We start from the raw sequence: 14,503 nt of genomic DNA on the forward strand, positions 1-14,503 counted from the left end.
TTAAGTTATTTAAGTTTTAGAGGTATCAAATAAGAAAAAAGTCTTTCATATACACCCACATATTGACCGTTTCCAGTATTCTTCATTCATTTGTATAGAAATACATTTCCATTGAAGATAATTTTCCCTCTGCCTTTAACATTTCTTAAATTTGTGGTCTATGGAAGATTCTTTTGTAGCTATGGGGGAAAAAAGTCTTTAATTAGTCTTTATTTTAATAAATTTTATTTGTTGGTTATATAATTTACTGGGTATATGTAATTAGAAGAGTTTTAATCTCTTTTAGTGCTTTATAGATGTCACTTTACTGTTTTTTAGCTTGCATTGCCTACAATGTTTAATACTTTCCTTTGTTCCTTTGTTAGGTAATGTGTTTTTCTAAATTTTCCTGATTTTCAGATTTTTTTAAATCATTGATGATCAGCATATATATATGATGCTCTAGAAGTGAATTTTTTCTTCCTTTTTAAGAAATTTTGATTATTTAAGCTTCTTAGATCTATGAGCATATGTGATTTTTCAAATTCGAAAAAGTTTGGCTATTATTTCTTTCAATATTTATTTCTATATCCATTCCTTCTTTCAGGACCATAATTATATATGTGGTAGGCTGTTCTGTTCTTTTGGGAGAGGCAGGGGAAAGGAGTGGTGAATTTTCTTGCTTTTCATTTTGTGTAATTTCTATTATGCCTTCACATTAAATTTTTTCTATACTGCGTCTAATCTTCTATTAATTCTATCTAATGGATTTTTCATCTCCAGAAGTTTAATAAGAGTCTTTGTAGCTCTTTTATTCTCTCTTCACATGTTTATGCTTATCACTATCACTATGTTTTTGGCCGTTTGCTAATTATAATAGCTGTTTTAAAGTCCTTGTCAACTGGGGCACCTGGGTGGCTCAATCAGTTAAGCATCTGACTTCAACTCAGGTCATGATCTCACAGTCCGTGGGCTCAAGCCCTGCTTTGGGCTCTGTGCTGGCAGCTCAGAGCCTGGAGCCTCCTTCAGATTCTGTGTCTCCTCTCTCCACCCCTCCTCTGCTCACTCTCTGTCTCTCTCTATCAAAATTAAATAAAGACATAAATTTTTTAAAATAAATAAATAAATAAAAATAAAGTTCTTATCAACTAATTCTCTCATCTGTCATCATTTTATCTATTGAATGGGATACCATACATCATACACTGTAAGTTTTGTATTTATTCTTTGTTCAATGTCTCATAAATTTTTATTGTGAATTTACTTTGGTGGGTAATGGATTTTTATTTTCATTTTTTGGTGTTCTTTTAGATATACAGGGTCGTTGTTCTAGTAGAGAGACATTTGGAATTTGATCCCCTAGAAGTGTGCTATAGAGTTCATTAAATCATATTCAGAACATGTTTACTTTAAAGTAAACTTTACACCACCACCAAGGTAGTACATATTTAGGAACTCTGCTTAAACAGCTAATAGGTCTTTCCACTCCAGCTGGGAAAACATGAATTATTGCTACATCACCTACTGCTTCTCATAGTTCTTTCCCAATCTTAGTAGAGATCAGAGAAACTGAATACCATGTATGGATAGCCTCATCGGATAAATAAGATTGGGAGGTCACATTTCAAAGGTCATGGCTTGCAAGATTGGGCAATAGCACATGACATTAAATGGAGGTTCCATCTTCCCTATAATCTGCACTGAGCAGGGCTGATAGAAAAAGACAATGAAACATTAAAGCAGCAAATTAAATTGTTAACTGGTAAAACCACCTTGGCTGGGCAGACTAAAAGTATCGTTCCAGACTTTAATACATTTGAATGATCTACCAGTAGGGCCTGTCCCTCTATTTGCCAGACTGGGGACCCCCTGTCAAAGTACACAATACCACAAAGTAATGAAAATCCTAAGAAACCAACACTGCCCCACTCTCACTGTGGATCAATGAGGTATGCTGCTGAGAACACCAAGTCCCATCACCCACCTGGGAAAGGTGTTGTCTACTGTTATTTACAATGGAATGTCCCACCAAGACAGGCGAGTTACTTCCTACAGCAAGAGAGGGAATTACTCACTCTGCAGTGGGATCCTATTGTCCTGCTGCAAGCTGTACCTGCTAAAATGCTTGATGCCTGGAAGGGAACATGAACCATCACAAAGGAGGAGAAGATGGGAGTCTTGATCTGGCATACTCACCCCCAGTCCATCTTCTCACGCCTGACAATGTTCTCTCCCCTGGCTACCACATATTATACGTACAACCAGTTCAAGCCTCTAAAGCTGTCGACTTCCCTCTCCTCAGGGCCAGTGAGCAACACTCTATTTTTTACTGGTGTGATAATTTGGCTGCTTTCTTCCCTCCTTTGGCCTGGAGGAAATTTTAACACATACAGAAGCCCTTAGTAAATTCATCCAGTAAACCCTATATGATAGCCAACAAGGCCTGTCTTCACTGAACACTGAAATGTCTCTGCTGAGAAAAACTGTTCTCCAAATAAAATGTCCTTAAACATTATTACTATCTCACAAAGATACTTCACTGAGAATGTTGTGTGTTCATATATGCTGACTCCATCTGTTGATGTATCATCTTCATTAGAACACGTGAGGACACAAGTAAATGCCCTGAGTGATCTCACCCCCAGCTAAGGGGAACTAATAAATCAGTGGTTCGAATCATGTGCTCTTGTAGAAAAAGTTGTCATTGATTTTGGAAATTATTTTCATAATAATAGGACAATAGGCTCATGTGTTCTCTTACATGTGTCTCTATTCTTGCTATGGCACTTGCTCCCAGTGCAGCCAAACAAGCAACACCCATGGCTGCCCACTCGGGGCCCATTGCAGAAGAGAGATTGTGAGATCTGGTCACAGAGGTGGAATTTTGGGGAAGGTCACAGACCTTCCAGACAAAACCACCAGATGACCTGTGAGCTGGACCCCAACACATAGAGGCTTCTCACCCTGTCTCCTGTCCTTGGAATTTGAGTTCCACTTGACTATTCTACTCCCAGAGGCTACTCCAAGGACCTTGTCCTGAGATAATTATGTGGTGTTGAGAAAACCTAGAGGGTGTATGTGATTGAACTCAGTTAAGGTCTCTTTATAAACTTTTAAGATCTTGCAGGTAGATGCAAGGATCCACTCATATTGCTGGCACCCAAAAGAAGCTTCACGTGTAAATTCCTTTTGGTTATTGAAACTGTCATCTACTAACCTGGAGTGAACTGCCTCTTTGGTCTGTTCCTGCCCTCTGAAAATGGGGGAAATTTCAGATTATTCCAGAGAAGCCCCTGAGAGGGATACAAACTAACCTAAACTAGTACCTTTTTAAAAAAAACTAAATACTTGAGGGTGCCTAGGTGACTCAGTCAGTTAAGACTCTGATTTCAGCTCAGGTCATGATCTCCCGGTTTGTGAGTTTGGGCCCTGTATCAGGATCTGTGCTGACAGTTTGGAGCCTGGAACCTGCTTTCAGATTCTGTGTCTCCCTCTCTCTGCCCCTTCCCTGTTTGTGCTCTATCTCTCTCTCTCTCAAAAAGTAAATAAATATATTTTTTTAAATCCTTAAAAAAAAACCCTAAGTACAAAGATCCGTAAAACCACCAGAATTTTTCCAAAATGTTTCTTCATTATATAGAGCAATTCAGTTCTGCTATATAGCTCCTACCATGTGAATTAACATAATTCCCTCTTGTCATTATACAAGTCAGAAAAAATACATCAGTCAAAAAGAATTCTTTTCATAATTACTAGTGATAATAATAATTTTATGTTGCTTGCACTTGAAAGATATGTAACATATTTCTTAATAATAATCAATTATTACTAATTATTGTCAGTCATTATTTCAAGAACATCCAGATATACTTGGTTGGAAGCTGGGGGTGGAGGTGAGGGGCTGACGGCTGCAGAGACCATAATAGCAAAGACAATATTTAATGCAAATAGTTGCCAGGAAACACCTTTAACAGAAGGTTAAGCTGCTTAACAGTGTATGAGAAGTGGAATGTCTTAGGAGTAAACAAATCTGTATAATCTTCTTTCTATTTAAGATCCTATTTCTCAGCATATTGTGCTTACCCAACTGGGATTTCTTTAAATTCAACTTTCAAATAGCAAATGAATGGTATTAAAGTTCTGGCTGAAAACTTCAGGTAAGACATTTAAAAATCTCATGACAAATAATATATAAGCAATATATGGTGGACATTTGACTTATATTTTCTTCTAAAAGAAAGATCAATCATTACACAGTTGTGGGTTAACTTTTGGCTTGTTTAATCACTTTTTAAAAGTTTTCAGTCGTATTTTTAAATAATTGGAGGGTTTTCCACCCAGGTGTTATACTTCAGAATAATTTGATAGATGTTGAGGGGAGCGTATGACAAAGCAATAAAGTTAATGTTTTATACAACTGTGAGCTCACTGGCCTATCTATTACTTCAAATTTCTACCAGTGGAGAGTTCATTTGGTCCTTCAATAGGTAACACATAGATACATAAAGGCAAATAAGAGTCTCACAAGTGACCACTACAATCCTTAAGAGAGCATGTGTAGAAGAACCAAGATGTCATCCTTTGGTGGGTATTTTATCTTCTTAATGTTGTGTAATGGATTTTGTATGTTTATATATTTTAAATATATGTATACATATCAAAAAGTTTTGTGCAAAGTCTAACTTATTTATTTTTAAAAAAGGTATTTGAAGTTTCTCTAAAAAAATTCTGTCATAGGGGTGCTTGGATGGCTCAGTTGGTTAAGTGTCCTGATTTCTGGTCAGGTTATGACCTCGTGGTTTGTGAGATGGCACCTCCCAGTGTTGGGCTCTGCCCTGACAATGCCCTCCCCTCTCGCTGTCCCTCCCCCCCCCTGCCCCATACATGCCTTCACTCTCTCTCCCTCTTTCTCTCAAAATAAATAAATAAGCATTAAAAAAATAAAGGAAGAAAATTCTGTTGTAAAAGCAGAATCAGTTTGGGTAATGTAAATATTGTGTGGGCTCCTTTTTGTGCAATTAATTAAAGCACATCTTTTATTATCAGCATCTATGACAAAAATATTTATATATAGCAGCTTCTTTTAAATTACTTTAGCTTTTCCTTTGAACTCATCTGAGATTTTATAAATATATTAGTCATATGTTTAGCTATAGTTTTCTAAAATAGCTTTTCAGGGATCTTAAGGTCAGAATAATTAAAACTGCTTTTTTAGTTTTGGGGGAAAAACTTAGTTTACAACTTCTTTAAATTTTTATAGATTCAATATAATTTCTTCACTTAGTTTTTTATTACATTTAAGAACACAAATCTAAAATTTAACTTCAATAATTTGAGTTTTCTTAAGGCTGTCCCATTATTAAGATAGTTTAAAAAAATAAAAAAGTTGATTTCTGACCTAACACTAGTTCCCTTTATGCTCATTGCTCATCACCCATGTTCACACTTCGAGCTCCAAGATGAGCATCAAATACCACATTTCTAATGAAAACTTCCCTATCTTTACTCCTACCTCTAATTCCCAAAAAACAGAAAGCAGTCTCTGTAGAGCTTTGACACATTTTACCTGTGTCATTTCATCTGGAGGCACTCATCACTTTCTCTAGTTGGGAGAAGAAGAAGGATTTAAATGAAAAGGAAAATAGATTTTAAATGTGTTTTTTATTCCAGGCACTATTGTTGTAGCTTGGTCAATATTATTTTATTTATTTAAATATATAAATTTATCTTATATAGTATTCACATCATTATATAATTTATAGTATTTATTGAATAGTTATTCATGTATTGTCTATTAATAAGCATTGTATTTATCTTATATTACTTAATACTCATGAAAACCTTTTAAATTGCTTTTAATTTCTACTTTATAGATGAGAAACTGAGTCTCATAAATGTTAAGCAGCATAATGTCAAACTAGAACTCCTTGGCTTGATTCTAAAACCTAAATTCTTCTCATGATATAATGCTGACTCTAACATAATATGCTGATTTTTATTATAGTTATGTATGCAATTTTCTTCACAGACAGCATAAAATGGATATTAGAATTATCTCTATTATTCACTTTTCACGTAGCAGGGAGTTCTCTGTCTAGTAGGCACACAATAAACACAAATAAGCTTAATAAAGACTACAGTTTTATTATTTAAAACTGAATCTGATTCCCTGGGAATGAATATCAGTGAATTGTGATCACTATTCTCAAGTATCCTGGCAATTAACTATGGATCAGGTGGACACCAGCAGGCAGAGATTTTATGCATACCATAAAATCTTAGTATGTAGAGTCTTGAACTGAAATCTACCCCCATGAACTGTACGATTAGTCTGCCAAACTCTGAATCGTACTTTGGAAAAGTTAGTAACTGTTTTAAAGAAGCAGCAAATGCCTCACTATAGATTATCTTTGGTTATAGGGGAGCTCAGCAAAGACATCACTAAAAATATAGGATTTCTAATTTCAGTAGATTTATTAAAACAAAAATAAGTCATTGCTACTTATTCACACACACACTTTTTATAGAGATGATTTTACTCAGATGATTCATCCTATACTATCCAGTGTGGGTTACACACATTTATATTGTGTGTTTTATATTGTGTCAGCATGTTTTGGGCACTTTATGGTTTATATGGATAGGTTGCTTATACTTGATAAAGGAACATGATAAACGCGGATAGGGCAATCTGTCTTAGTGGTTAATACAATAGGCTCTGGGAGCCACGGAGCCTGAAGGCTGCTACTACCAGTTCTTTTCTTATTCTACTATATAAACTTGGCAAATTACTAAACTTCTCTGAGCAATGATTCTTCCTAACTGGTGGGAGAATATAGGATCTACTTCACTGAATCTTTTTTTAGTGAGAAATAAATGAGATTAACATGAGTAAAACACTTTACACAATGTCTGACACACGGTGAGTGCTTAATTGATGTTAGCAATTATGAAAGGTTGACTCTAGATGTATATTATTTGTTATGTAAATTATTTGTAAATTAGATGTTATTCACACCAGCCAGCTAGCTTTCTAGCAGCACTTTCCTTAAAAGCATGTTTGAGTTAGCATTTCTCCTCAAAGAACTCCTATTGACTAGCAATGTTACCCATTATCCCTTGCATGTATACTTGTACACAGTTCATTCATTTAATCATAATGTTTTTCTCCGTGAGTATTAAAATAAAATATTTTCCTAAACATATTATTAAGTAACAATAAACATTATATTACTCTATTTGCTTGTACTTCACATTTTTGTAAGTATTCCCTTTGTAATAATCTTATCTATTAATAACCAGTAACTACTATAATAATGTTTAATTATTGCTATTGACATTTTATTAAATGTATGAAATATTGAAAAACTGACGGCCTTAGCATCTCCACATTTTTTAATAATTTCTGTCCCAATCTAAGACTTCAGTAATCAGGCTTGAGTGTAGAGTTGAGGTACACAACAGCGTTAAGCAATTTAATCATAAGAATTTCACAATTATGAATTGCAATGAGAAGGTTGAAGGATCAAGTTTAAGAAAATGATCAGAGAGCAGAATTATAACCCAAGCTTAAGCAACAGCTTGAGAGGTAAGACACAGGTTAGCCAATAATTATCATTAAAAAAGCCTATAATTATTATAAAATAGGGTGCTACCATGAGTAAAATCATTTGGTAGAGAGAAGGCTCTTAATGGTATCAACTGTTTTGAATCCAAATAATTTTTCTTTCTTTTTTGCTTGAAAAGGAGAAAAATTCGTTTACATCACATCTCATCAATCTTCTACATCAAGCTACATCATGTTAAACAAGAACATTCTGCTGTTGTCCCTCCAGATTAGTCTCCTAGGAATCACTCTTGCTGGCAATGTTCTGATTTGGCCAATGGAAGGTAGTCATTGGCTGAACGTTAAGATAATTATAGATGAGTTGATTAAAAAAGAGCATAATGTGACTGTCTTAGTTGCCTCTGGTGCACTTTTCATCACGCCGACTTCTACTCCGTCTCTAACATTTGAAATATATAAGGTGCCCTTTGGCAAAGAAAGAATAGAAGGATTGATCAAGGACTTTGTTTTGACATGGATGGACAAAAGGCCATCTCCCACAACCATTTGGAGATTCTATCAAGAGATAGCCAAAGTCATCAAGGAATTCCACATAATATCCAGAGAAATCTGTGATGGTGTTCTCAAAAATGAAAAGCTGATGGACAAGCTGAAAAAAAGCAAATATGAGGTCCTAATATCAGATCCAGTATTTCCTTGCGGTGATATAGTAGCTTTAAAGCTGGGAATTCCATTTATGTACTCCCTCAGGTTTTCTCCAGCCTCAACAGTGGAAAAGCATTGTGGGAAGGTACCATACCCTCCTTCCTATGTTCCTGCTACTTTATCAGAACTCACAGACCAGATGTCTTTCACTGACAGAGTAAGAAATTTCATCTCCTACAGCCTACAGGACTACATGTTTGACACTCTTTGGAAATCATGGGATACCTACTATAGTAAAGCTTTGGGTATGTAATATTTTTTTATTGTTATCTGAATTAGAACAGAGATTTGTGTCACCTCTTTACTTCCCCATGGCTATTATTTTTCAATCCTAATTATTGATTACTATCTATTAGTATCACTTGAGAGCAGGAAGGAAGATAAGTAACTATATCTTTGTACCTAATGTGTGTTGCTTTCTAATTTTATGGACTCTAAGATACCAACTAAGTTCTTTTTATCAGTAACATATAACAACAAATATTTTAGTTTAAAAATAAGACTGAATTTTCATTTATATACTGCACTGAAAACAGAAATTTTCTGGAAACTTCAGTGGTGTGTAGAGAAAATTGGAAGAGATCGTTTCCTACAAGTCCATTACTAACACAGAATGCGTGTGTGTGCCTGGTTTAAAAACATACATGCATACAGATAATCACTCTATATATAATGTTCATATATATCTCTCACTGTTTACTAGGCATGCCCTTAGGTGGGGAGGTAACAACACAGATTAAGATGAAGTTATGGCTTCAAGAATTTAAGTCAAGCAGAGAAGTCATATAAGAAAGTAAATGTTTGAATGTGAATGATATGGGTAATGGAAATATGTATAAAAAAAGGGAGCATAAAGGAGATGAACAGTATGTGAGAGAAGACAGTGACATTCTGAGAAACTAGAGTTGAGATGATATACAAGAAAAAATTTAAACACTGAATATGAATTTTCCTGCAAAATAAGAGGAAACTGTGTCCAATGCTGTGCTGGGTATTACTGATGATTCATTATTTATGAAGTTCGAAGTGTAAGATGCCTGCTAAAGAACCATGGAGATAATAGGATTGCAAAAATGAATTAATCCAATAAATATTTTCAGAGCCTCTTGTATGTCATGCTAATCATTTGGTTTTTATCTACTGAACAACTGGGAACAGTTCAAAGGGATGTATAGATTGAATCTTAAATAAAATATCTAGACAGATGTGGACCTAGAGTGAAATAGTGTTAGGTTATGGGCTTCTGCGTAACTCCAGGGAAGATGTGGTAAGAGTATGTATCAGTGAAGTAGCTTATATATAAAGAAGAATAATGCAGATGAGACAATGTAGTAAGGCAATCAGGAAAGAAGGCTTTTGATAAACAATTTCTGCTCACAAGTGTGTAACCATGGAGAAGTAATTAATTAATTCTCTTTACACCTGCACTTATTTACCCCATCTCTAGCAGGGCTACTGCAAGGGCTAAATTAGTTAATACAAGGATTTTACAAAAGTGTCTAGGAGCTAGAAACCATTCAATTTGTGTTAGCTGTGTTAGCTGTAAAATTAGTAAAAGCTAATGGATAATTGGTAAGGCATATTAAGAGGTATGAGGAAGAGATTAAGATGGTTTCTTTTTTTTAATGGAGGTTTAGTTGACATACAGCATATTAGTTTAAGGTGTACAACATAGTGACTCTCTTTATATACATGTATATTACAAAATGATCAGCACAATAAGTCTAGTTAACATTTGTCATGCACATAAATTATTTTTCCTATGCTAAGAACTTTTAAGATCTACTCTTCTAGCAACTTTCAAATATACAATACAGTATTAACTATAGTTACCATGTTATATATTACATCTCCAGGACTTAATTTATTTTGTAATGGAAAGTTTTTTTCCTTTTAACCTTCTTCACCCATTTCACTGCCCTCCAAACCCCACCTCTGGCAACCACCAATCTGTTCTCTGTAACAAGGAATTGGGCTTTTTTTTTCATATTCCATATATAAATGAGATCATACAGTATTTGTCTTTCTCTGACTTATTTCACGTAGCATATGCCCTCAGGGTCCATCCACATTATCATAAATAACAGGATTCCCTTCTTTTTATGACTGAATAATATTTCATTGCAGATACATAAGCCACAGCTTTTTTATTCATTCATCCATTGATGGACACCTAGGTGGTTTCCGTGTCTTGGCTATTGTAAATAAAGCCAAAATGAACATGGGGATACAGATATCTCTTCAAAACAGTGATTTTGTTTCCTTTGGGTCTAACCCAGAAGTAGAATTACTGGATGACATAATAGTTCAATTTTCTTTTTTTTGGGGAATCTCTATACAGTTTTCCATAGTGACTGTACCAATTTACATTCCCATCAACAGTGCCCAAGTGTTCCCTTATTATCCATATCCTTGCCAACAGTTGTGATGCATTGTATTTTTGATAATAGCCATTCTAACAGGTGTCAGGTGATATCTCACTGTAGTTTTGATTTCTATTTCCGTGATGATTGGTGATGTGGACCACCTTTTTGTACCTATTGACCATTTGTATATTTTCTTTGGAAACATATCTATTCATATCCTCTGACCATCTTTTAATTGAGTGGTTTTGATTTGTTTTTTGTTTGTTTGTTTGTTTGCTCTTGAGTTATATGAGTTTTTATATATTTTGGGTAGTGACCTCTTATCAGATGTATGATTTGCAAATATTTTTTCCCATTAGGTAGTTTGTTTTTGCACTTGCTGGTAGTTTCCTTTGCTGTGTAGAAAAGCTTTTTAGTTTGATGTAGTTACACTTGTTTATTTTTATTTTGTTACTTTTCCTTTTAGAGGCAAATCCAAAAAATCATCACCAAGACTGAGGTCAAGTTGCTTACCACTTATGTTTTATTCTAGGAGTTTTATGGCTTTAGGTCTTATCATCAAGTCTGTAAAGCATTTTCAGTTAGTTTTTATGTATGGTTTAAGTGATCCAGGTTCATTCTTCTGCCTGTCCAGTTTTCCCAACACCACTTATTGAAGAGGCTGTCTTTTCCCCCATTGCATATTCTTGGTTTCTTTGTCATAAACTAATGGACCATAGATATGTGAGTTCATTGGTGAGGATTGTTAAGAGGACTGTTAATTTGCTCATCATCTCCTCGGGGTATGTTAAGTGGTTATCCCCACATTCAAAAGTAAATCTTTTATCTTCTGAGATGTAAATGAAAACTGAGTTGTACTGTTATTCAGAGAGAATAAGCATAACTACTATCTTGATTATCTATCAACATTATTATTCTATCCTATGAAGAGAGAAGTGAATGGTCAATATTGTAGAGCTAAAACAGGATCTTAAAAGTGAGGGAAGAGGGTGAAGAAATGGAAATTTTGAGGCAATCAAGTTGCCAAGATCTGCAAAAACTCTTCAATCTTCTCACGCGTATGTAGACAGACATCTGGATATGCGCAGTGTCTAGGTTAATGAAATAGAAGAATGCACATAGAGAGCTCCTTGTTCATGATATATGTTTACATTTTTATCTCATTACTTACGTTTTATTCAACTGTTCATTTTCAATCTTGGAATAATTATCATGATCCTAATGCTTCTTATTCATATTGGTGAGATTATTCTCCAGATAAACCTTCCTCATACTGGCAGTTATAGAATCATATGTGCCTTTGTATTTTGCTTGTAAGTTAATACCGGTAATAAGACCACACAATTTTCCCAGTCATAAGACATGAGACTAATCTTTCTAAACAATTTGTTCATGGGAATGTAACAAAGATTGCTAAAAATGTTCTTATCCTCTGATTTTGATAATATCATGTTTCTAATCAAATTATACTCTTTTGACTTAAAATGACTATTTAAGTTTGTCTTTACAAGCGATATTCTTCTAATTGATGCTGAGGAACATGAACCCTCATATTAAAAAGACCAGGTAAGAAGTAAAACTACTGACATGACAGAATAATTCATTTTTTGTGCAAGACTTTGTACATGTAGAATGATAAATGAGAATGATAAATGGAATGGACTTATAAAAATCACTTCCTTCCGATGTTTAATTTTTTCTACTTTAGTTTGAATGCTCTGATCAAAGTCATTACAGTGAATTCTCAAGTCTCACACTGTCAGATTTGAAGAAAAAATAGGACAACTTTCTCTAAGGTTATTTTTCTGCAGTGGAATGCAATAATAAGCTCAGAGTGAGTCCTTAATCTCTGCTAATTATTAGGAATCAGATATTATAATCTCTAAATTACTTCTCTCAGGTTATAGGTATTTGGTTCAAACTCATCATTCAAAATCCTAATAGCAATAACAGTTAACATTTGTTGATTTCTTCCTGTGCACTAGACCCTGTAATAAGTCCTTCTCATGTTATATCTCTCTATCTTGCAACGAATTTATGAAGAAAAAACTATCACTGATGAGAATATTGAGGCTTGGAAATATCAATTGTTAAAATAAACATATATAGTGACTAGTAGGAGAAAATAGTTTTCAAATGAAAGTCTGACACCAAACCTAGAAAAAAATTTTTCCTTTTAGATTTTCAGTTGCAAATCCATCAATTATTCAGAATATTTTTTAGGTTTAAACTTTCTTGGGTACTTTCCTCTTCCTTTAGGTGGATTTAACTTTTGAAGTCTGCTATTCTATATCTTATTTATGTTAAATTTGCTAAATGGAGTTTAATTGGCTCATGTTATCACTAGGAAGCTTGCTGTTTCCCTGGGCATAGGTCTCCCTGTGACTCTGTTGCCTGGGGTGAGTTGTCTGAGGATAGGTTTCTGGTCGTAAGAGAACCTTAAAAGCAACCTTTAACTGAAAGTTTGAAGAGGCTTCTGCAGATTTCAAATGTATTTATTTAAAGTTGAGCCAGGAAAATCTTCTTTTTATGTACTTATTAATAACAATAAAACCCCACCAAAATTGGGGGAACAATTAAGAAAATAACAATATGGCATTTTAATGCCAGTAAAAATATTTATAATCCATAAACATTACCCATTGCTATCAACAGTTTTATCCTTCAGCCAGCATAGAAAGAAATAGCTTTTTTATGTGAATAATCTTTACATATTAGATTTACATGAATACATATGTATTATTATACATGAATATTTGGTGAATAATCTCTAAGAACTAATGCCATCTATAATAACAAAAGACTTTCTTGTAAATATATTAAATAGGAAAAACAACAGATCTTCAAAAAATTTATGATTATATTGTTCAAATCTTTGCATGAATTAAACACTGAGCATAGGTAATTAATATAAAATACAGTGCTAAGAATGAAACAGATGTGAATGTGTATATCACCAAAATGCTTGATTTCCAGTCGTCATTTTAAAGGAGAAAAAAATAATGTAAATGGGAGTTTTTTCCCTGAAGAGTAACACATGTTGGCTCCGAACATCTTTTTGTTTCTCTTTCTTCCCGATCTTTTTCTTGCTTTCTTCTCTTCTCTCTTCCTTCCGTTCTTCCTCTATTTTTTTATATAAATTAATTTTGTTGGATTAGAACCTTTCAAATGGCCTCTGGTAGCACCCTCTTTTTCATAATGACCCCTAAGTGGGCTGACAGCCATAAGATGACATCCACGATAGAATTTGCTGTGGGACATGCCAGTTTCAAGAGAATGCTCACTCTTTTGCCTCTACTCAATGACAGGGAATGGAATGAGAATTATTTTTATGGGTATAATCTTGAATTTTATATGTGTGGATTTCTTAAAGTAAACCCTTTGTGAACTTTGCTACCCAATACATTGTTAAACATATCATTTGTGACTTGCCTCAGACTGAACATGACTGACACCAAAGCTCAGGTGTCCCAGGGGACCATTATCTGAGAAGTAGAAGAGAGGAGGTGGGTGTAGGTGATGAGATCTGGTTAAATTGGTAATTCTTTTTTTAATTAAAATTTTTAATGTTTATTTAAGAGACAAAGAGACAGCACAGTGAGGGATGGGCAGAGAGAGAAAAAGAGAGACAGACAGACAGACAGACACAATCAGACGCAGTCTCCCGGCTCTGAGCTGTCAGCACAGAGCCCTACACAGGGCTTGAACCTACAAACTGTGAGATCATGACCAGAGTCAAAAATCAGACATTTAACCTGAGTCATCCAAGGGCCCCTGAATTGCTAATTCTTTTCTTTTCTTTTTTATTTTTTTGAGAGACAGAGAGAGATAGCATGAGCAGGAGAGGGTCAGAGAGAAAGGGAGACACAGAACCAGAAGCAGGCTC

At 34.5% G+C, this 14,503-nt stretch overlaps 1 protein-coding gene across 3 annotated transcripts in view; it reads left to right on the forward strand.

Annotated features, from left to right (window-relative positions):
• Positions 1-7,778: 7,778 nt before the first annotated feature.
• Positions 7,779-14,503, forward strand: part of LOC115284407 (UDP-glucuronosyltransferase 2A1) — a 53,325-nt gene continuing 46,600 nt past the window's right edge. For 2 of the 3 annotated variants that reach the window (XM_029931209.1, XM_029931251.1), the window contains exon 1: positions 7,779-8,496. In XM_029931209.1, coding sequence (XP_029787069.1) covers positions 7,779-8,496 — 718 coding nt within the window. The remainder of the gene's footprint in view (positions 8,497-14,503) is intronic. The other variant, XM_029931120.1, reaches the window with a different exon arrangement.

This window comes from Suricata suricatta, chromosome 1, assembly GCF_006229205.1.
Source record: "Suricata suricatta isolate VVHF042 chromosome 1, meerkat_22Aug2017_6uvM2_HiC, whole genome shotgun sequence".
Classification (NCBI taxonomy): Eukaryota; Metazoa; Chordata; class Mammalia; order Carnivora; family Herpestidae; genus Suricata; species Suricata suricatta.